This window comes from Mytilus californianus, unplaced genomic scaffold (genome assembly GCF_021869535.1).
Source record: "Mytilus californianus isolate M0D057914Y unplaced genomic scaffold, xbMytCali1.0.p SCAF_1, whole genome shotgun sequence".
In the NCBI taxonomy this organism is placed as follows: domain Eukaryota; kingdom Metazoa; phylum Mollusca; class Bivalvia; order Mytilida; family Mytilidae; genus Mytilus; species Mytilus californianus.
The window spans coordinates 119092134-119118003 of NW_026262581.1; the positions used below are offsets into that span (position 1 = coordinate 119092134).

Genomic DNA, 25870 nt, shown 5'->3' on the forward strand with positions numbered 1-25870 from the left:
AGTAAAACCTGACACGATTGTGGCGGAAATATTTGAACGAACGGATGTATGGAATGAGGAATAGACGGACAAGTTGCAATTTACGGTAAACTGACAGAAAGTCACAGGACAAAAAGTCACAGGACATAAAGTCACAAATTTGATAGGACAAAAAGTCATAAATAATTTGTTGACAATTGTTTGAATATATAAGAGAAAGATCTTAAAATATTTTCTTTTTATTACATATATTCATTTTTTAAGTTTAGGAAATTGTTCATTAGCCTTGATAAATGAAAATTTATTAAATCTTAATCATGCAAAGGATATATTTCTTGGCACAATGAAGCCATTTAAGTACCAAGCCACTTTGACATTTTGTTTTCATAACAATCATTTGCTCATTATTGATATTTATTGAATAAATTTTAATTACATGGTTGCTTCATATATAGTAGTTCTAGAAAAGAACAAAAATTTTATTTTTAAAATTAGTGTTTTCTTGTTCATAAAAAAAAATTTCAAAACTGAATTGTGACTTTTTGTCCTGTGACTTTTTGTCTGTAACTTTTTGTCCTGTGACTTTTTGTCTGTAACTTTTTGTCCTGTGACTTTCTGTCCTACATTCGCAATTTACATCCCACTCCTAGAGTTGGTATGTACATAAGTAACATTACGTGCGATATAAATGAGGCAAGTATAATTGACGGTATAATATCATTGCTAGCTTCAAAGTAAAGGGAGATTGTTAGATGAGTTTTGTTTAAAGAATAATATCAATTATCATTTTTAAAAATCTTATTATTTATCATCAAAGTTAAATATGCCAAAATGCATTGAATCTCCTTTCTGGGTAATAAATAACTACATTCATTTTGATTCAATTATTTATTGAAGAAAAATTGCCTTTCACAATCAAAATCATTCAATCATTCAAACCATTTATACAAACAAGAACAACAAGGCTGGTGTTGGTCGTCAGTGTGTATATCACAGAAATTGTTTAACAACAAATCTACACAAAAATGAATTCTTCCAACAACAAAAATTGTTGAGTTTACGTCAATTTTATATTAAATGTTAGTATGAAAATTCGATTTCATTCATAAACAAAAACTTTAACCATAAGGTTTTCATTACATCACAGTTTGTTAGATTGGTAATCATGCTCCAATCATAAGTAAATTGTACTTCAAAAAATCATTTAGAAACAAAACACGGAACAGTTTAAGATTTTTTTATACATTCCAGGTAATCACTTATTTTATAATTAAAATTAATCTGTTAAAACTGAAAATCAAATATGTAGTGTTTTGCGATAATATGTGAATTTTCATAAAGCATTTACGATGCCATTCTAACAAACTGTTTCCGACATGGAGTAAAAAATCTCCTACATACATCCAAATCATACATGCTTGACATAACTAAATGCAGTATTCACAAGTAAAATGCAAATTTACAATTCTGCAATAAATGAAAACGACATTGCATTCATTTACTTTTAACTTATTTGTCATTTATTAACTCTTGAGATCATTAACATCAACATGCAAAATAATAAAAAAAAATGATTAAAGAGCAACTTCTCTTTATCTGTAAAAAATAAATTATTTACAAAGCACTTGATGAAAATTGGCACCACTTAAACATGGGGTTACAGAAAACTAACACTGAAATGAACAACTTATCTTATAAGCATTTTCAACTTCAAATTTTCATTTTCATTATCTCGTAAAATAGATATTATTTTCATATATCTCAATTGTATATTATTGTTTGTTTATACGATAAATCTTGAAGATTTTCTGTTGGTTGTAATTTTTTACAAACCTTTTGCAAATATAATGGCAAGAAACATTGTGATTTTCTTAACCTTGCACGAAAGTATGTTCTGTAACTCTTCATTTGTAATGGCATAAAATGGACTAGATTTAATTTTTAACATGCCATTCGAGCATACTATTTTGTCTTATCGACTTCGAGATCAAATAATAAAAGCACCTGTTCCGAATCGGACGGTTCGTAATAAGAGACACATTTTCCTCAAAAGTTCCACAGGCACCATTTAAATAAAAGCATAAATTTGATGGGTACCACATTGTAAAAAGTAAATTGGAATTACAGGAGCTAGAACAAGTGTAAAAGCAAAACATGATTACAAAATGTTAAAAGCAATGATTCACATCTATACCAAATTTGATGAAAATGATTTTGGTCCCAAATCATGGTCCCTTATTATGCCTCATAATGAACGTCTATCACAATGGCCTCTTTTGGCAGTGCTCCTGATGATATTTATCTAACAAACAGTCAACATGTATGGCAGTTATACTGTCTGTATCACATGATATAAATGCGCCATCTAGTGACTAGTAATACTCTCTTCGACGAAAATATTTTGATTATGCTTGTTCACTATTTGCCTCTTTCCTGTCTCATGATAGATTTGAAATATATTGCATACGAAAGACAAATGGTAGAGATAACAAGACAGAGAGGTCAAATATATACGCCTTGTAAATAAATCGAAAGATAAACGTGTTCAAAACAGTCAAAATTGTCTATCCATTTTGAAAAGTCGGACATTTGACATTTCAACCAAGGCACAAGGACTTGTAGAGGTCCATTAAATCAAAATAAGAACGAATGACATTAACACGATTAATGCAATATCAAATATGTGATACTAATTGTTTTTTTTAACTATCTGCATTGTATTTTCGAAAGACAGTGAGTGATAGTTTAGGATGTCAGATATCTGCCCCTTCAATGTCCACAAGATTTTTCAACATAGATTTAGCAAAGACCATCCTTTCTATGATATCGTGTTTACATCCATCCTGAATCAAGTGAACCATACAGTATGTATTAGCATTTCTGTCTTGGTCAATGTAGGTCACATAATAGTCATTCTTCACATAACTCATAATGATCTTGGTATGGTCATCAAAGAAATTCACCTGAAATGAAAATATAAGGTGAAATTTTCTGCCTAGTTGACACACATTATCTTCATGAAATCATGTCTTATTGGATACATACATATAATTCTACAGTATAAAGTACTTGTTTACTTCAAAATTATTAAGTGTATGAAGTTTCTATTTTATACAAACCACTTAATATTTAATGAAATACAATTGACGAAGCTCAAATCTCTGTTCAATGTTTTTGTTTTTGTAGTTTAATTTAAATTAGAAAAAGTACTGACTTGTGCTTAGATTTATTGACATAATCTGCCTTCGTCATATTTTGTTATTGGGATAAATTTTAAAATATAACATTATTATTCTTTTAAACTAATAAAATTTTATTGCCCTTGGCAAGTATTTGAAAAGGTTTATTTCAAGTGACGTTGTAATTTTTCACTGGTATGACTCAATGAAGATTTGGTCAAACCACAATATTTGATATTTACCTGTAATGTTCCGTCACTTAGATACAACACAATAGCCTTGTTCGTTCTGAACCACTTTTTTAGATACGTATGAGCATACCACATATCATCTGAATCTTTGGAAAGTTCTACGTTACCACCCTGTATTAAATGTTCATCCATATATCGGGCAAAATACAATAACAACGTTGTTTTTTTCTCTAATTCCTCGGGTACACATTCTATTGTAAATGTGGAAAGCTTTCCTGTTATATCATAATACTGTACGGCTCTGTAAATGAACAAAACCATAATAGTTAGTTGTTTACATATAATAACCTACAGTATCAAAGACAACGGGTTTAGTGTAGAATTACATAGTTCTTAAAAGTTTATTTCACGTAGAGGTATCATGCGAAACAAAAGGATAATGAGGAGTTATTTTTTAAGACTAATCGCGACTTTTGGCAGACTGCGAGATGCTGTTTTTCGTTTTTGTGTTGCTATCTTTTTTATATTCGCTGTGAGTACATATCTGTGCTTGTTGTTCCAGGCAACTGTCTTGTTGTTTGGATTGTCTCGTTCGTGCACTTTTCTCTGAATTATTATAAGATTGAGTTCTTCAACAAAACTGGTTTGTCATCTTCAAATCATCTATACTTTCATTTAATTTTGAAGACTTTAAAACCAATTCATACATGAGCAAAATTCATTACACTGCATTAAAGAGTCTCCTGAATATATCTTCACAAGTAGAGTGTGAAGATCATCCAAGTATAGCATTGCTTAATGGCGCTAAGGTTTCCCTTCATTTCATTGATATTTTATTACAAAATAAAGTGTTTCGTACAGCTTAATTTAATGTTTTAACACAAGCGTTTTAAAATATAAATTTCTTTGAAGGTTTGGTATCTAAGTTTGGTATTTATAATGCAGGACTATCTCATAAAGTTGGTTAAACTATTTATAGAAGTGATTTCCTTAAAAGCAGGTGGTCTGAATGTTCGTTAATCCTCGGTAAATTAAAGTGTCCCGTTGCGTCAAAATTTCATTAATATATAATCTTATCGCCTGAACATCGATTAGCATTAATCATTAGCTAAACAAAAAGGAAACACGCTTGAGATCATTAATAAAAGAAATAAACAAAAATCTCCTCAGGTACACTTAAAGTTTTCATCAGCTGATTAGCAGACAGGAGACCGATTTATTGATCTTGTTCAGGTGATATAGTTATATCAATGTTATACACAATCACTTGATTATACAATTTATCACCAAGAGATAGGACATACAATACAGTTTACCTGAGGTGATTCCGATCAATCCAGATAACATAGGTGTAATATATTGAATTGTCATTCGTGACACCTTTTGTGACGCCCATTTTTAATCCAAAATGTCTTTGTTTAGTAACCTCCGTAAAATTATATAAAATTGAGAAAAAAAATTGAGAAAAATAGAACAGCAGGTGAAATATATAATTCAGTTTCATTTATATTTATAAAACAACATATAGATTGGTTCCCTTGTCCTAGTATTTTCAGGCACAGATATTTTATCAACTTTCACTTTAGAATCTTTTTAAGAACCCGTACAACAGACACAAAATATATACATGTTAAAAACTCAGTCTGACTTAATTCTCAGATGACATATATCTGTTTTAAGATTCCCCCACTTTAAAAATTCGGTAAACAGAAAGTTAGTGAGCGATGATTCTGGACATGATCAATGAATCAGAAACCGCATCACACAGTACATCATGATTACATGAAGACTGGTACCATATTTCAGAAATTTCTGATTTGTAGTTCCTGAGAAATTCACGACGAACGTTCGTGTGACGAAGGGACATACAAACAAAGGTAGAGCAGCATACCCCCTCACTCAGAGCGGGGTATAATTATTAAATTTTACTCGTCGTACTTTATACTCCTAGGAACACTCAACGGAGAGGCCAATTGCAATACGTACTACTACAATATATACAGTTACAACTGATGACTTGTCACTTTACCAAGAGATCTACTCCGACTTAAATCTCAACATCATATTTTAGACACGCTAAATGCAGAAATAAAACAAATCAACAAAACAAAACATTACAAAATTCACAACTATACCAATCTGAGAAGTTAAAAACGTTTAACCAGGAATACTCTAATTTGACCCCTATGAAAATCTCATCTACAGGAATCTTCGGCAATTGCATTGGACAGTTTTCGAGTTTCCATAATTAAGGAGGGGGTCTTTCAGCGATTTGACCATATGTTATTAAAAAGCATGATAAATGCATTGGTGTAAATAACTTTAAAACAATGCAAGAATGGTGTCAAACTCATTTATTAGAGGAGACACCTGCAAATAAAGCTATACAGCAATGGAAAGATACCGTTCAAAGGATAACAACATTATCACATCAATAAAAACATTTATAAATATAACGTAATAAATCAGAGACAGAAAACAATTGTGAAATAGTCAGACCAAACCCAATCACTGAAACTGTTGTCCACGTCAGGAAAAGATCATTAATAACACAAATTGTTAAGGTGTAAGAGAATGAAAGGGCAACTCTCTGAATATTTTCACACGTAGGCTTAAATAGTGTTTCAAAAATAAAATATTTTGTAAAATATTGCTTCTTTTTATATCTCATTTAGTGAAAACTTTAACAATTGTTATATTGCGTTAAATACTTTGATATTTTACATTTCAGTTGCAACTAAATAAATTCTATAAAAAAAGATTTCAAATGTAATTTACATTGAGTAAAATATCTAAAAGAGAGGTGAAAGATACCAGAGGGACATTCAAACTCATAAGTCGAAAATGTGATAAATGCATTCAACATAGTCACCAAATTTTGAATTATTTAGTGAGAAAACATCATCTATATAGCGGAAAGTAAAGTTAAAGTTAAAGGATACTGTTAACTTCTTTTCTTTCTTCATAAGAAGTTCCTGTATGAAGTCAGCCTCATATGAATAAAGGAACAAGTCGGCAAGAAGAGGGGCACAGTTGGTTCTCATGGGAACGCCGATTGTTTGTTGAAAAACACGTCCTCCAAACGTAACAAGTATGTTGTCAATCAAGAAATCAAGCATCTTGATAATGTCAGTTTAAGAGAATTTTTTGTTTGAATCAAGAGTGATTTTTTACAAAGTAGGATTTATCCCTCCCTAAGACAAGATACTTGTATTTACGTTGGCCATTCTTTTTTATGAAACAAAGCAGGACCAACTCTTTCAATCTGTCTTTTAGTATGGAATGGGGAATACTTGGGTAAAGTGTAGAAAAGTCAAATGTTTTAATACTATTGCAAGATGAAAGAGTCTTAGATTGTATGTACTCTAAAAGATCTTTGGAATTTTTTAGAATCAACATCTAATTCACGCCACCTTTAGAATAGGTAGTTTCACAATAACTCTGAAGCCCGGCTTTGATTGCTGATAAAAATTGATGTTAATGATTAAAAAGAGGTTTCGTGGAGCACTTGAAAGACCCAGCAATATGCCGTTGTTTGTAAGGACACTTGTGTAGTTTAGGTATCAAATACAGTATGATGGACGATCCAGCTCTTCATCTTTGGTTGAAATTCAAAAGGAACATAGAACAGACCTATGATTATCCAGGATTTCCTCTTTAGTAAGTGTCGGGGGTATATGTTGAGTTTCCGAGTGAATTGTCAAAACCTAATTCATTTATCAAGCAGTTAATGTAATGTGATTTATACACAAAAACGATGTTGTTTGGGGCTTTATCTGCAGGGACAACAATATATTTGTCATGGAGGTAGGACAAGTGTTTTGCAACATTTGGGTCTTTACAGATTGATGTAGCATGGGTATTAATAGACCCATTCAATTTCTTAATTCTCTAACTTAGTAACTGGTTTGAATGTCAACATAAAAAACTTACCTTCCATCAGGAGACATAACTATTCTAGATGTGTCGTTAAACAGGACACCCATCACATCATTGGATAACTGGAATCCAAAACCATATTTATTGGAATAATCCACCCATTTTGTTACCCAGACAACAGTTGGATCATTCAAAGGCATAGGATTGAAGCTCGTATCTGCAAAAAATAAATAATCTTATATACAGAAAACAAAAATTCAAACTAAGAATATAAGAGCATTTATAAATCATATTGGGGTTTCTTTTATCCACTGTTATTAGGTAATCCCCCATCAATTATGATATATAACCTAACTATCAAATTACAGTACTGTATTCAAGGGCAAATTTGTAAAAAATTAATAAAATATTTACCTTTAGGCATATGTTCTAAACATGTATTGAGTACATCAAGTAAAGTTGAAGCACATCTTGGCTTTGGTGATGTTCCTCTCGAGTATGGAGGAGAATCTGATGTACCTCTAGAGTATGGAGGAGAATCAGACCTTTCTAATTCTCTGATGGGAGATTTGATTGCAGGGAAAGCAGCCGGAGATGTCATTCGCACAACCTACAAAACAAATCATTACTTGTTTTCAGACGAACAGTTGAGCATCAACTATTTATTATTTTTTTATTTATTCACTTACCGAATTTGATTTAATTTCTTAAGGGATTTCTTTATTCAGAGATCTTGAAATTGGCATTAATAAATCAAAACGTCTTAAAGATGATATTTTATTGGTAAACTTTGTTGCCTGTATTGTGATGTACTAGTACAGAATGAAACGAAATATTGTTTTTAATAAAGCTGTGTGTTTATCAAAAATAAAATGCTTTTTGTTTCAGATTTATGATACTTACATCAACAACTTTGTCAGGTTTGAGATGATCTTGTTTGGGTTGGATTTCTATTTTTCTCATTGATGATGTTATTCTGTCTACTTGGTCTTGTTTAGAGTCAGAAACAGCGTATGACTTTGGTCTGAAATGTGAACATCTTATCAATGAAAATAACATTTTATAAATTCGAGCGAAATCAAAAATGTCTCAAAAGGTTAAATATCAAACTTTGGAATATAAGACCTTTTAAGGCTTAGTAGCTTTCAGCATCGTAGACAACGGTATTGGAATTAATAGTCTTTGTTGTGCCTTTTTGAAAATAAGAACGTCAATGCCATTTACAATAGCTTATTTTCATAGAATGTGTTTCATTTAAAACAACAGTAAATCACCTTATGAATTTACTCTTCAAAAAGGTCTTGAAAGTTAAGGACAAAAATATAATATAAGAAACGTGAAATCGGGACTAAGCTTAAAACAATTGTTTTTACATTGAAATATATTTTCTTATCAAAAGTCTGGGTAAATATCCAAAACTCAAAGTGTTTGAACATCTACTTCAAACACTGCGATAAATTTTAATTGCACAATAAAAACTATTTAAATGGTATATATTACATTATATAGGATTAATCTGGACACAGTAATCCTGTGTAAACTCCCGAGCTTTACTTTCTATTTAGAGTTCATAGACGTTTACATATGTTACACCCAATAATCTGATTATATAGGCATTGTACATAAGACAGGCTATAGGTGTGGTACCATAATAAGTTTTAAGAAAATGTTGCTTTATATTTTTCCGAGTTGTCAGTTAGCATGAGTCCTATTGGATATTTTTACTTGCGTAGCTTATAACATTTGCAATTTATATTCATAATAGGATGTTAATGTTACAAAAATAGAATGAAAAATTAATTTGAGACAAAACTAAAATCACGATTTATTTTTATTATGATCCAAATCATATTAAATATAGTCTAATATTTGTCGTCTCGGGTCATTGTGTTCATGAAGTTTCACGGAACACGTTTATTCAGTTTTAATAGGGCATAGCACGAAGGCATAATTAAAAGAAAATAGAGGAAAGACAAACAAAAGCCTACAAAAAACAACGAAGAAAATATAGATTAGAAACGTGAACCTAAACGAAAGCCGTGGATGAACTATGATGGTCCAATAGGTAAACAAGAGCTAGTCGTGTGGAGACAACAATAAGCTTCCTGCAGTGTTTTATTTAATAAAAGGCATCTCTAGTAGGCAATTTTTTTCACAACGATCTTAACTGTTTTAAGACTGATAACGTTTTTATTTCAATCCAAAGTAAGATAAGTTAACAAATGTCAAATTCTACAACTGAAGCAACTTTTTATTCAAAATTTTCGTAGATAGCAAAAATATTCATATAAAAGTTGTGAACATTGAATTATGACCAGGTCAAACTGAAATCAATTAAATACTTGAAATAGCTACCCTGGATAAACTGGTTTATACTAAGTATATATACAAATATCAAATATTTAACATATTAATAATGATATATCGTTAGTTGTTTGTTCTTGTGTACATGTAATTTGATTGTACTATACATTCCATATATTATCATCACAAACTTAATTCTTGTACAATCATTTTACCTCAATTTTGAATTTTACAACCCTGAAATTCAAAGCTCAGAATGAAAATGAATTATAAAAAAGACGTTCATATAAAAGATGCCCATAAACCGTCAGGTAAAATAATGCCATTGGAAATATTTTATTTAAACCTAAAGTATACCCAAACCACAACTCAAACTGAAAATGATGAATCCTTAAAAACTTTAAGGATGAAAATAAACATGTTATTTTTATATATGTTAGAATATTACAAAAAAAAACAGAAGTTCTCTACTACAATGTATAATTCTGTAAAACTCGCTTCAAACGATCCTCTGGAGATCATTTGACAACTGGTACAGACAGTTTCCAGTGAAACTGGTGGATGACCCCCCCCCCCCCCCCCCCCCTCCACTTCCCCTTACCACCACCACAAACAAAAAAACGACAGGAAAAAAAACACATAAACCTGTATGATAGCCATTTCAGTTCTTCCTAATTATGTGTTTGTATTCCAATTTCCTAAATGGAACGTAGCCTGAGATCATGGCTCACAGCTTGACACAGGAAGAGGTTGTGCTGGGATGCCAGACTTACTGATTGATATTTTAGTCTTAAATACACGATTTTGTTTATTAGTTGTTATTGGCTTTGAACTAGCTGCCAGTAACTGTGAGTACTCTGAGATCTGTACTTAGTGTCTTTAATGTTGTTAGGGATGAGGGACGGATATATACCCTGCAACGTCCTGTCTTGTGTTTTTGTTTGATGTTTTTCTTTGTATCGATCTGATGAGTTAAGCCTTTTTCAACTGATTGTAATAGTTTGTTCTCATGTTGTGCTGTTACACCACTGTCCGAGGTTAGGGGGATGATAGAGCGCCCACAAATATGTTCAACCCCGCCACATTCTTTATGTGCCTGTCCCAAGTCATAAGCCTGTAGTTCAGTGGTTGTCGTTGCTTCGTCTGTCATATTTGTTTTTCGTAAATTGTTGTTATATATTAGGCCGTTAGTTTTCTCAATTGAATTGTTTCATATTTTTCAAGTCGGGGGCCTTTTATAGCCGACTGTACGGTATGGGTTTTTCTCATTGCTGAAGGCCGTACGGTTGCCTATAATTGAGTACATCCACTTCATTTGAACTTTGGTGGATAGTTGTCTCATTGGCAATCATACCACATCTCCTAATTTTTCTATTAAATGGTATGCGGCTGAATATTTCAATAAGAAAGTATATGACCGTATATTTATTCAAGCTAAGCTTAGACAACTCAGAAAGGCTATAGTTCGTATTAACATTAACTGCTTCCTCTAAAAGGAAGATAAGCATAATAAAGAAGACATCTGTGTGCGTTCTTTATATTTTTAATGTAGGAATATTAAAAAACTATACATATAACTATATATATATAATTTATATTGGTGATCTATATAACAAAACTTTACAACTATATGAATGACTTAAATATAAACTGAATGTAACTCATCCACGTACCTTGGGAGTCTGGCATAAACTGGAAATTTAGGTGCATTTGTACAGCATGATGTTGGCAAAGATTTTGGCATGAAACCGGAAGTAAAGAAATCATCTGAAAGTAACTCCTCTACTGTAGGACGTTGATCAGGATCATGACGGAGACATTTTTGGATGAAAGATTTGGCAGCTTGAGACACTGTTTGTGGAATAGAATAATTGTTGCTGGTTATACGGACGTAAGTTTCCTTTAACGTACTTGTTTCAAATGGCGGCCGACCAAGAAGAAGTGCATACCTGTAAAACGAGATAATTTCGTTTACTTGCTATTGTTAAATTGCACTTTTACAAAAGAGAAAAAAGAAGCAGGCAATGTTTGAAAAATATATTTGTTGAACGCATCTGTGTACATAAAAGCTTCATTAAACTTTACAAAAGTTGACTTTTTAATACGAAATAAAGGTATATACTTTTTTTTGCTGATTCAAAATAAATAAACACTGTCATTAAAAATGTTTATGTTGTATAAAAGTGCATCTTTAACACTTACGTGACACAGCCTAAAGCCCATACGTCTGCTTCAAAGCTATGACCTCTCTTTTGAAGTACTTCCGGGGCAATATAATTGGGCGTACCACAGACAGTCCTGTAGGCATAAAACAACATTTAGATAATATATAATAAAAAAAACTTAAAAAGTCCCGAATTATAAACTTAAAATGTCTTTAAAGTTAAAACTGAAGAAGGACATGTGAAACCAATGAAAGCGAAGTTATTGATACTTCACAAAACACAGCAACAAGATTATAGAATTAAGTTACTTGGCGATTCAGAACGAGAAGAATTTTATCCATTGTTTTGTGTATTTTTATCATTATAAAAAGTTAATTGTACTGATATAAACGTACATTTTCTTTTCTCCTTCGTATCCAATCCTAGTAGCCAGACCAAAATCTGCAATCTTTAATTCCATGTGATCATTCAAGAGCATGTTACCAAGCTTCAAGTCACGATGGATAATGTTCTGATTATGTACATATTTTACAGCTTCTACTAACTGCTTCAAATGGCATCTAACTTCTGGTTCTGTTAAAACTTTTCGTTGTTTTAGCATATGAACAAGAGACTGAAAATAAAAAAAAAAGTATATTTAACCTTTTTATTATCTAAATTCAATTTAATGAGTTTTATTTTTTCTATTCATTTAAAACATTTTCTGTTTGTCTTTATCTAATGCTTTGTTTTGACTGCAACACTTGTACAATGAGGTCATTCCTTGTACACCATAGAAACAAATGGGAAATAAATTACTAATTGCATACTTTAACATAGGTATTGCCGTTACTTTATTTGAAAACAGTTACATTATAAATAATAAATAATAGTTATTTGAATACAGCCGGAACACAAGTAATAAGTTTTCCACCATTGTCGGTGTGAAATGAGGTGGTTTTACTGATTCACAATTTGTTTGATGGCGTTCTCAGTTTGGTAGTCGTCATTATTCTCACATAAACAACAAAACAAAGGTCACGGAAACAACCGTTTATTGTATAATATCTCATATACGTTAAACTTGATCAATTTACTTCAAAAAAGATTTAACCAGTTAATGTATTGAAATCAGATTTAATGGTCTTTCACCTATCATATTATGACCATTGAACAGGGGTACTTCATCCGAACGTTTTAGGCTTTTAATCTATGCTCAGTCAGATCCACTCAAATCTTTTTAAAGGGCAATAACTATAAAGATTTCAAACATGATGACTAAATATCGTCTTTATTCAGATTTAATCATACCAATTATTTTATCTGTATAGGTATATCTCTGCAGATGGATTTATTATCCTAACAACTAAATAGATTCGATACAAATATGTATAAGATACGTCTACACAAATGTACATCGGGTCTACTAACTTTATCAAGACAATAGATACATTAATCAGCTGTAAGCACCAGGTTATATGATCACTCACCAGTACAACAGCAGTGTCAGCAAGTTCAAATTAGGGACATTTGTGAAGATAGTTTCCAATATTTCTATACAATCTGGCAATTTTGTTGACAAAAGAAAAAAAGCTCACCTTTCGTGGACAGTTTTCCAATACAATGTAAACATTTTCATCGTCTTCAAAATAACTATGGAATTCTACAACATGTTTGTGTTTGAGGTCCCTGTGTAATTCTACCTCTCTAATGATCTACAAAAAAGTCATAAAATATAAAAATAAGGTAAATATATATATATATAAAAAAAAACTGTTATTAATATATTATTTTTTTTTCGTGTTTCATGCAAAGTGACTTTTAAAAAGCCCAAACTGGACGGGAATGAAGTACATATATAAAATGAATACGACAATTGGAAAGTGACTGTGAAGATGTGTTTTCATACTACATTTGAAAATCAATTGACCAAGAGACGTTGAAATACATTTGTGACATTAAAGTAATTTTTCTGCTATGAACCCCTCCCCTCTAAGGCAAAAATATTGTATTCACGATCACTCCAAGAAAGGACATGTACAGCGTTCTTTCATCGAAAGGTAAGAAATAATGTCCTTCGGGTTCGAATTACTTTCCGAGAGGGAAAGATAGCTGATAGCTAACTGATCAGACAGCTACCAATTAAATGTTCAAACATTATTTGTAATAAATTTGATTTTATTGGAAATTAATACGTCAGATACTACCAAAAACAAAATTGGTTGAGGAAATGATACTGGTGATAAGCAGAATTTAATCATTCTCTGGTTTAGATTTCATTACTGGCTTTCGCCTCTTTAAATTACAGGTATTGTAACAATTACGAGTCGGGATTACCAGGTAACAATTGTTTTCCCGTTAATAACACTTTATGAATCGGTTTTCCTGTTGGTTTTTCTGTGGTATAAGCTGACAAGTAAATGCTTAGCTAACAGAAATCTGATATATTTCTTTGTTTGTATATAGTTATAAATATATAGATATTATGGATATATTGTTTTACACTTATAATTATTTTTTATTCAATTATGATAATTTTGATGCAGTAAATCAAAAGAATGCGTAACCAGGGAAATAAATAACATATAGCACCCAGCAATATTAAAAAATATGACAGTTATTATTTTTTAATGTGCATAGTATTTAACAATTACTGAACTGAAATTAACAAAAATTAATGAGTTTCCTCCTTTCATTTAAAAGACGATAAATAATTTATCAAATTTATACATTTATTACTTTACAATATCGTCTGTAACTAAACTCTTGTCGTGTTTAGCTATACATGTCATTTCGCTTAATTGGTCAAAATTAACGCCTCCTCTCGAGGCCATAGATCCAAAATTCATTGAAAATTCCATCAATAGGAAATACAATTATTTTATACGTACTCGATGAAATAAGAGATATGCTAAATGAACAAAGAAATAAACTGCCAAACAACCAAAAAAGGTGGCTCCGTTACTTGGTTAATATTTAAATGTCTATTTAAACTGGTGACAAATTTTGTTGATTTTAATGAAGAGGTTTGTACTAATAGGTTTAAGTCAAAGAAAGTGTATTAAATATATTTGACAATTTGATAAGTTCCCACGGTTCTTCTTCGGTGCAAATTGTGTTTACGTCATGCATAAATAATATTTTATAAGTATAACAAAACACGTTAATGTATTTGTTATCATGTTTTATACATTTTCTTACGTTGTTCAAAAGGGGAAGTTGTGGTTTCTGCTTCAGTTCATTCGTTTCCTTTTAAAAAGGGGTTGGTGAGCCAAATTGAGAACCCCCGTCTTTTTATTTTTATTTTGAGAGGTTCATATATGACCATTTTATCTCAACCGAACATTCTAGAAAACTACTGATCACGTCAAGAAAAAGATCATGCAATCTAAAAGGAAATTTCACATTGACTAAATTAACAGTCTTTGAAACACCATTCTCGTCGACAAAGTTACACTATTGTTTTTATTATTAACAAATAAATTAACAGACAGAAAATGAAATCTCGGGAGACTACAATCGTTTGGTCGTCTGTACGCCAGACACTTCTTTTTTCAATTGACCTTGTAGAAAAGTGCAGTATCGACTTCTATTCTTCTAATGTATAATATGATGATATTTTAATACATTTATGAATATTCTACCACAAATATTTATTTATAATGAGATTTTATGTGAATCCATATCTTCAGAAATTAGAAACATACAACAAAAGAAAAATCTATAAATTTCTAGCTTAGATTGAAGCGTAAAAAATTGAAGCACATCTGTTGTAGGTCGTCTATATATTAATATGACAAATTTGTAAATGTTTTATCACTTCTCATGTTACCTATCCCTACAAGGTGTCACGCATGGTCTCTGGACTGCATCGGTAAAAACAGACCCTATGTAATGTGGTTTGAGTAGATGAATATATTATAAGGATGAGAAGATGTAAAAAGACATATCAGGATCACAGAGAACAGAAGATTCATCACATTACCATCAAACTGTTGATGTTCAAGGCACCATTCAGTGTGATGGAAAGGGAAGGATTAGACTCTTGTTCTATACAAGAAGTGGGTCATGGGCAACCAATCCTACTACTACACTGAATTGACACTTTTAAATATCGATCAAACCAATGCACTATGTATTTTGGCAAAGCTATATGGAAAAATGAAACAGTATTTAATTCAAATGATTTTGATCTAAGGGTCAGCGAAATTACATACTAGCAAGATATACAGTGTATAATAATTTATCTCAACTATAATTATATATTTTCAATTTTACAACAATTCAGAAGTGTATTATTTTTTAACTGTAAAAGCATTGAACTGCTGCATGACTATTGTATATAGGACAGAACAAATACTAATACAAAATGTAGTCCTTAAGGTATTCTAACGGAAATCAATTGTACATTTTTAAGTTTTTGTTTCCTTGTTCGCTCGAATACTTCAGAATTGTTAAATAAATGTTTGAAGACTGCCAAATAAATTTTATGTTTACTTTAACTTTTTGTATTAAGAGATGCCGGATATATATAAATACGTCCATGAGACAGCAACCTAACAAAAACAATAGACATTTAGGCCTAACATAATCTTCCAAAGAGACAAATGCCTAAACAATTTGGTTACAAAGAATCTAGACAATTCGTGATTAAATTTAACAGAGGTTACAAAAGATCTGAAATCAACTATAAATTCTCCGAAAGACAAACATGAAGCTACAAACGTAGAAATCCACTGACAATCCTTTGTTTCCGAATTGGAGTTTGAAAATACGGATTCTGATATACAAGCTTTTGATAACAAAACAATTTACAAAACACAGTAATGGTTTTAGCTGACAAATTAAAATTTAATGGTTAATACAGTTGACAAATCAAGGCTTCTGGGCTTCAGACGAATACAAAAGCACTTAAAGAATGCGTTCATCATACCATGCTGCGTTAGCTTTGACAACATGAACAAAGAATATAGAAGTCTGAACTCCACAAAGAATAAAGAATTTATCGCCTCGACCTCACATTAAGTTTGTCATCCCACTCTGGGTCAATATATTTTAATGATATGTCGATAAGTATTTCATGAAAGACAAATAAATAGATAGATCACACATCTACATATCAAACAAAAAAACCAAAAACACTCGACTAAGCTGAAAATTTTAACTGCCTTTGTCCGACTATTTTCTCAATGAGTACAGAATATTTATTAATACATTGCATGTAAAGGCATGTTTTAATGAGGGGGTTTGTGTATTGCTTGACAATAGGAACAAAGACTATGGGGTTTACCTGACGGAAGAAATACCTGCATACCGCAAATACCTATCTTTTACCTTTATCAATAACTCTGTTTGATCTGATCTTTACACATGTGGAGGTTCCTATTATTGTTGTATATATTAATAACATGCATAGTCAATGAAATCAGTTAATTATCTTGGAGCAGGTATCTATTACCTACATGTATAGAGAGACAAGGCCACATCTGTGTCATCTAAAGAACTTTCATGTAAACAGCTGGTAAAGAGTATGTCTGGGAAAATAACATATCATGTTTTGTTGATTATATCGCTAAAACATGCAGATGGTAAATTTTACAGGAAAACGAGATTTTATGCTGAATACTACTTTTTATACTTGATGTACGTTTGTGTCCTTGTTATGCACATTTGTGTTCCTGTCACTTCTCGAATCGATCTGAACAGTTATTCAATTATTGAGTGACGGCCATTTGTATGATGACCAAAACACTTCTTTTATTTCTATCTCTAATTTAACGATTTAAAGTATTTTGTCAACTTTGGGTTATAATTCAATATATTTATTTTATTAAGTGCTAGGGCATTGTAGCAAATCAAAGCTGTAATCAATGCACCTAAATTAACGTATGTGGTTGTCGTTTTGGGGCAGCTAGGATTTCTGGTTCCATTTATTAAATAATACTGAAGTTTGTTGGTACCTACCTTTTGTCTTTGGTGAGGTTTAGCTATTCTAGTTTTGGCTATTATTTTCCCTGCATATATTTTATTGCTGTTTAAATCTAAAAGTTCGTAACAGCGAGCAAAACCACCCTGCAAGTTAAAATAAGAAAGAATCAAAATAAATAGGCGCAAGAATATTACTTAGTGGCATAATTCATACATATTCGATGTTTTTCATGAAACATGAATTGTAGGTAGGACACATATTTCAGTACAGGCAATCAGTTACTTGTCCACATATTTCAGTACAGGCAATCAGTTACTTGTCCATTAAATTGACATGCAAAATACTATTATCAAATTCAGAATGTACTGTTATTTTCACGTTCGTACTCAAAATATGCACCACTTCTTGAAATACCCTTTCATTATGTATCTAATTTTACCGTTATCAAAAGACATCGTTCAAATCTGCCGTAACCAATGCACTTTTTGTGTAATTTGTATAATTAAAGTAAGAAATGTGATTACTTTAAGATTAGATCAAAAATCTTGTACTTTAACAATTAGCCATCAGACATTGTTGTCATGTTTGAATGCATGTTATAAGTAGTAGATGTACTAATGGTTTATGATCAAAGGACTAAATGTATGTACAATGCATTAAAATATATAGTCCAGAAATCATAGTTCAGCCACCCAGACATATAAAAACCTGTAATTTGTCTAGTAACACCATCCGATTATACTTTTTTGTCGAGATTATTTTTATCGAATGGTTTAAGGGAGTGTAAACAGTGATATTTACTGGAATTTTTATTGGCAAGATATCCTGAATTTCGTAAGAAATAATATTATTAATCATAACATTAAGAACTTTGATTTGTGTAGGATAAAAAAGTTCAGGTAATAGTTCAAAAATTGTTCAAGTAAAACTATACCATTTTATCTAAACCATTTTCAACCTGCACATATACTGTATATCAAATTACAAAGTCGTAACCACTGATATTACATCTTATGTTCTTTCGGCAAAACACTTTATTTATTATTGTTATTTTCGGCGACTTATTTCATGAATGAAAATTTTCCCACAGACAACCGTATTACAGACAAAGAAATCTGAGCAGATTCCTGTGGTGCATAGTTTTCTGTATAATTCTCAAAACACATGTTTTTTTACATTTTGACCTAGTTTTTCCTGAATATGATAAGATGGTTGATAAATCTAATGTAAATGATAAAAGATAACTGTATGTGTGTGAAACATAAAGATAAAACGAAACGAAAACATAGCCTCGTACTTCAACCTATCAAATCAACACAAATGACGATTCAACAGTCATCACAATATTCACAGTGGATAAGTTGAAGACATATTGGAGCTTGAATTGCCGTTCATCATCTAAATGGTTGCTGAAATCTATTAATAGATAAAGTCAACCTCTGCGTTTTATATGGTACCATTAAATGCGTGTATAGCGGACAATGTTCTTAACTGCAAATATTCAGAAGTATCAACAAATGAGTGGTAAGGCCCTTCTCCAGGTGTTGTCATTCGTTGCCCACCCAATATAAAAGTATTAGACCAAAAGCAAACATTTAGAAGTCTATCACAGCGCATAGTCAAATTCCATAGGAAGATTTGATAATGGAAATTAAACAAAGGACTGGCTTAATAATTTCACACAGACTTTGGACGTCAATAACTTCTTTGCATGTTTGGAGTTTTTTAAATGTTTTCTCCGGATTTCATCGAAAACTTAAACTCAACATCTTGTCTTAAGTTAAATAGGCTACATATGTATATTCTTACTAATTGACAGAATTCTTATCAACAGAATTTACATTTTTTACACTCAAACCAAATACTTTAGTAATAACTTATCAGAAATTCCCACTGTTAAATTTCGGGCTATAGTACTAAATGTTTAAATTGTCTATAAAATCTATGCCCTTTTTAACATGTTCTGCAAGAATGGGCGAAACTAGCATGTCGAAAATGATTTTTGACAGAATATCCTTCAACACAAACCATCTAAAGAAATTCAATATAATTTGTATAATTAAGTATTCAAAATCTTTTACAAAAACACGTGTTTCAAGTATGAACAAAGGAATCGTCTGCGAAAATAACACGATTAAATGGTGTTTTACTTTAAGTCCCTTAATCTATCAACCTTTTAAACAACTTACTGAAAGCCAAAACTGAAAGCAGGCCCCAGGACAAAGACGGTTAAGTCGAACAAAATATTAATTATTTCTTAATTAATTTTCAAAGTTAACATTCCAGAAATGTTATAACAATGTTGTAGGTACTGAAATCTGTACAATATACTTTAAAGGCCTAAATCGTTGCATATTTTTTTAATGAGGACAGTGTATGTAAAATATAAATAATGTATATATAAAACTTATAAGTAGTAATTTTATCCAATTGTTTTAGCTTTAATCTCCCCTAAGCAATAATGTTCATAGATGATTTTAATTGTGTCCAATTTCAATAGCTAAGCTTTGTACCTTTCTGTTTGAAAAATTATTCGATCAGCATTAGAAAATTGAAGAAAAGTTCGAGTACACTTTAGTACAATCAACATGCAAGATTGCTCAATATAAGAAAGATCTTTCAGATTAAGACGGATTTATCTCAATAAATTGAATGTTATGCATTCATTCTGGTAGTTATAGGACCATAAAAAGCAGGTGTCCCACTCGATATACCGAATTGGGAAGGCTGAAAATAAACAATCTGTTATCAGATGCCTCTTAGGTCTCGTTCGATATACGAGATAATTTTTATCAGCACTTTCTCACTCGGCCATAAAATCAAAGAATCCAAAAGTAGATAACAGATAAGAAAATCTCCACTAAGTATAGTATTCGATCCATTTTCATGGTCACTAGTGATGTGAAATAATAATAAAAAAAAACAATGAGCTAGCAGATCTCTTTAAGTGAAAATGCAAATTTAAACTTTTTAAAATATTTTGATATTCAATCAAGAATCAAGATTTAACCTGAGATGTCAAAGTAATCATCTGTCACTAAATAAACTAATATTGTCCTAAAAATTTGTGTTTACTTATAACTCTTTTTGTAGAATAAAGTTACACAAAATATATATTATTGCAATAGCACGCAATCGTTCAAAATCAAACTTTACATCTCTGAAATTTGAAACTGGTAATCAAAATCATTTATTTGGTTCTTGTTGGACAATTTACTGATGAATATCAAGAAAAATAGACGGAGTTAATTACATGTGTATTAGTTTTGGCGAACACCGACGAAGATTAAAAGACATATTTAGTTTTTTGGTATGTAAACATAAATAAGAGGTAATTTTTCAATACTTGATGAATATTGTTCTTTCTAACGTGCGATTTTAGACCTCCCTATTGTCAGCACCAAGTTAAGGAATGTTCGATTAGTCATCTTGTCCTTCAGAAGGAATCCGACACCGCCGTGACAACCCAACCGCTATACATTAGTATATTGTCTTACTCATTCGTTTCACAAGGACAATACATCTCGATGATGCTTTGGATGGAAGCAGTGAACTAAGTCAACTTATTTGGGGGTATATCTTAATTATATTTTGTGGACGGATTTATACATCTGTCATCAAGGTAGTTTGAGGTTTGAAATCTTTTTACAAAGGAAATCACCAAATGTGTTCCCTGTTCTTTTTTCTTTGTGTTACACTTGAATATGTTGTTATACAATAAGAGAAAGGCCACTTTCAATAATTCTGAATACCAAATGTGAGAAAATAGTAATAAAAGATCGGAAATGGTAAAAATAGTAAATACGCCCAGCAATATCTGCCGTCAAAGTAGGTTATTGGATAAAAAAAAATTCAATGTGTTCTTGACCTGTATTTAATTTAAATTTCTGTGAATGAGTCAGAATTTTGAATGGATATCCTGTGATCGATAAGTCTGACATACCCCGGTTACATTGACAACTTATCTTTGGAGGTGGTTTGTCCAAGTGATTATTTTATATGGATAATATAGATGGAATTAAATAGTTTACAAAACTCTTCAAATGTTTAAATACCACATATTTCCTACATGGCTCACATTGTGTATTAACTTTTTATTTTAATTCTCTAGGAATGCATAATCCACATAGTCAATAATTAAATAGTTACTGGTCCACTTTCTGTAAAATCTTACCCGAAAATAGCATTCAATCATGTGAAATTCTTAATTAAAATTACAACCAAAAGGAAGAATTAAAATAAGAGCATATCTAATTAAAATAAGAGCATATATTACAACAGTAATCTTTCCAAATATGCACAAATAAGCTAGAATGTACTTTAATTTGGACCAAAAAGCAAGGACCCTAAAATCTGTATAGATCATGACCATACCCGACGGACACATTGGTTTTGGAAGATTACTATTCAACTGTCTATAATAATAACAGTATTATCTTTTTGGCAATTGTTGTTTTTCAGGTGCTATAAGGTTCTTGTTAAGATAATTAAATTAACGGCAGGTGAAAAGACAGGTAAAAAAGGTAGACATCTTGATACAATGTCAATAATTACTTCATTACAAAGAAAAACATTTCACCTTCAGACAATTTATGTTTACAATAACCCTCAGGAAAAATGAAATAATGTGTTAAAATTAGGGATAACGCAATGACATGTTTTTCTATAGAATGAAAAGGTGTGGATCCCATGGGGGTAAATGATCTCTTTAACAATCTATTTATCAGTCAAATCATACACCTTGTATTATAAAATTGAAATTACTATATTTGAATAAAAACATATCATTTTCCGAATCGTACCTATTAAATGGTGTGTATGTAATATTATAGTCAATAAAACCAGAGACATATAATACTGTATTACACGTCTCTGATAAAACTAACCAAGAAGTTAGAAACCTGTCCAACGCTATTACATAACCTTTATAAAACTACATAAGTTTTTGTAATACGTCTGAAAGTACACAGCTTTCCGACCGAGACATGTAAAATTTGTAAAAAAATGAAAACTCATTACGTACATACTATTGACAAACATGTCCTTTTAAGCATATGTGGAGACATGTACATGTAGGAAACTTTCCATTTTATTTGCATCCCCCAACCTCCGGTTATTTTCATCAGAGTAGATGTTAAAATAACTATTCATGGTTCATTTACATTTAATGCAAATGTTCTTTTGGAAGAACAAACAAAAACCAGAGTAACAGGTAGTTTTTCTTTTTTTCACAAGAAAAAGATAATATTTCTACAGTCTTTCGTGTTGAAAAGCCCAACAACCAAGACTTTGCTTAGTAACCCCTTACGAGAACCCACGGAGACCTAGAGGACACCTGTCTGACAAACAATGATCGATGTAAATCAATCAGATGTATTGCCGTAGGTATGTGTTTTGTGTTATGTAAGATAAATATATTTTACAGGGTGCAAAATACACGTCTTTAGAAATATCACATTAGGTAACATTATAAACACTGAAATAAGTATAAAGTCATAAATTAAATTATAGCAAAAAGACTGAATTTCATCATGTCTATCATTAGATAAACCCAGTTTTACGAAGAATTCCCTTTGAACTCACCTTCATGTTTGACTATGTTTATCCCGTCAATAAGAGGGGTTCAAAAGGAAGTCTTTCCATGATAAGTGTAATATTGGGGGTGGGGTGGGGTGGGGGGTGGGGGCTGTGTTCAGTTTCAGTGTTTTTGTGTATTTGTTTTCAAGATTTCGGTGCTTTAACATGTCATAATAATGGTCATTATAATTACTAAGGTAAAACTTCTTTTATTAAAAGTTTAGCTTTCAACAGGTTGGGAACAACCCCTCAAATGAGAGGTAACCCCTCAATGTAATGATTATCCCTTTGATGAGGGGTACATTTCAAGTGATAAAATTTTTTTTTTGGTAAAAACCACTTTTTAGTACAAATAAGCACATATTTATATTATTTGAAGAAACTTTTCACAAAGAACTATACATCTATCTGGTATTATATGGTCAAAACATGTCCAAGAATTTTCTAATATTCCTGGACTTATATCTTCCTTATTATCAAAAATAATTGGACCCCTTTTTTAGAAAAGTTGTTCCAAAATAATGAATTTTTCCCTTTTTAAGTTAAAAGACGAAGTTTTTCATTTTTTCTTTTCTACAACAGCAAAATAACCCCTTTTCTTAGGGACAGTCCCTCTTTTAAGGGGCATCCCTCATTTGGGGGGTTGTTCCCAACCTGTTCAAAGACTTGAAATTTCAAGTAAGTCGAATTTAGGATCATAATCTTTAATGGGAAATGTTCAATTATTTTAAGCGAAGATGTGCATTTATATTAATCACAATCCAGAATTCTGTAAATTAATGGTTTAAAATTTGGGTATTATCTCCAAAGTAAGGGATAAAACTAGATTTTGAATAATGCTCAATCAACCTGCTTACTTCATTTCTTTTATTCTTTTATATTAACATGTATACACCACCAACCTTGCCAAGAAGTCTTCCTCTGAGGTATGTTGTGTCTGAAGTTGAATCATAGATGATGTAGTTCGGATCAAAATGGACCATATTTATCCTATTATTAGGGTCTGCTAACTTTCTCCTGGCCCGACTGTCAATATGTCGAGGTCTTGTATCGTTCACTGTCACAGGGTATGAATTAATCTTGTGTCCCGTATTCGGGGGTAGGATATCCACTGACATTGATCTCGTTTTGTATAACTTTCCTTCAAGTAATATACGCCTTGTCTTTCTTCAGAAGATAATGAATATTTCATACGTGATAATGTTATTAATAAATGAATACAGGAAGGCCGAACGGATGTTGACAAACAGAGAAGCTAAAGTCTTCCGTCACAACATTTGTATGTCCGTATAATAATCCGTTAAATGTTTTCAACAGATACTGAGAGTCTAGGATTTGCTCACGTCTTTTGTTAATTTACTGCCAAAGTGAACCTGAAAAAAAATGACATCGTTATCAGTACTGCCTCGTTGGAAGCACAGGAAATAGCTTCCTATTTTTACATTAGGAGATAACAACATTTACTACTGAAATCTCTCCCAACAACGTGTCGGTGGAATACACAGCAGATATATTATGTGTATCGATAACTTCAATTGATCTGAATATTTGTCTTACCTGTAACTTTCATACGGAGTTTATGTTTGAAAATCTCAATTAAAACAGGTACACAAAATTAACTATGTTCAAACCAGTATTTCCTTTTCATTGTCGGAGTTTTAAAATGAAAACTTTTGTTGAAGTCAGCTGACGGTGGATTTGTGTTCAATACCTGTAGATGTGATGTCACCCATTTGGAAGGCTTGTCTAACAATACGCTTACCTGTGTGTAAGCCCCGCCTACTCAACTTGCATATACCTATATTTATTACTAATTATACAAATGTAATTGGCAAATATCATAAGTAATAATAACACGGTTTGTTTACGTATGTAATGATTGAACATTTCTATACATAAAAGATGTCAATGTTGTATAAAACAATTGTTATCAAGTATTGCATCAAATATTGAATATTCATGAGAAATTATCAGGTAAAAATAACACTAACATTTGAAAATTACCTATCTGTTTAGAAACTTATGTCATGAGAAAAAAAATATACATACTGCAATCCCTGACTACATTTTTGTGATAAAAACGCGTTTAACTTACAAAACCAAACCTTGATTAGAATGAAAATGGAAAAAATTTTCACCCGTTCTACTTCCTTAAATACTTTGTTACAAAATGTTACCGGTACAATTTACAAATGTAAAAATACATTGTATATGATTTCCATTGGAGATGTTATCTTCTTTTCGGATGTCAAATCATCGTGTGCATTATATTAAGTTAATATCACAAAATCAATATCAACGTTTAAATCAAATGTTGCGCTGTTACAAAATCACATTTACCCTTTCAACTTTTTCCAAAGAAAAAAACGGAATGAATCTAAAACAGATGGCAATAATTCATATCTTAAAAACACTGACTTAAAGAACGATATAACATAGAATTGTGAAGTGATTTTTTTCTCTCTCTGCTAATCTGTTTAATATACACACCCACAGTGCACACAGTTTATGTGAATTATTTTCTCAAGGCATAATTATGATATCATTTGGCACGTATAAAAAAAAAGTTATTAGAAAGAGATTTGAAGGACGAAGGATTAATGCATTTTCTAGTTTGTCACGCTATTTAACATGTTCAATTCCAGATTAAAAATCAATTCCCACGCTTAAAAGTTGAGATACTTTCAA

The 25870-nt window shown here is 31.3% G+C and overlaps 1 protein-coding gene across 3 annotated transcripts; it reads right to left on the bottom strand.

Moving 5' to 3' along the window:
* Positions 1–852: 852 nt before the first annotated feature.
* Positions 853–25870, bottom strand: LOC127732299 (serine/threonine-protein kinase PLK1-like). 3 transcript variants are annotated; one of them, XM_052241381.1, is made up of 12 exons: positions 24894–25870; positions 24085–24555; positions 17641–17748; positions 13275–13391; positions 12093–12310; positions 11735–11830; positions 11206–11481; positions 8132–8252; positions 7643–7838; positions 7283–7445; positions 3401–3650; positions 853–2942 (listed from the first exon to the last, which is right to left on the bottom strand). In XM_052241381.1, exons 2-12 carry the CDS (start codon positions 24298–24300, stop codon positions 2733–2735), a joined length of 1971 nt encoding a protein of 656 aa, XP_052097341.1. In that variant the 5' UTR covers positions 24301–24555; positions 24894–25870; the 3' UTR covers positions 853–2732. The 3 variants fall into 3 exon arrangements, with proteins under 3 accessions (XP_052097341.1, XP_052097327.1, XP_052097332.1); XM_052241367.1 differs by having other exon boundaries at positions 24740–25870; XM_052241372.1 differs by lacking the exon at positions 24894–25870 and having other exon boundaries at positions 24085–24710.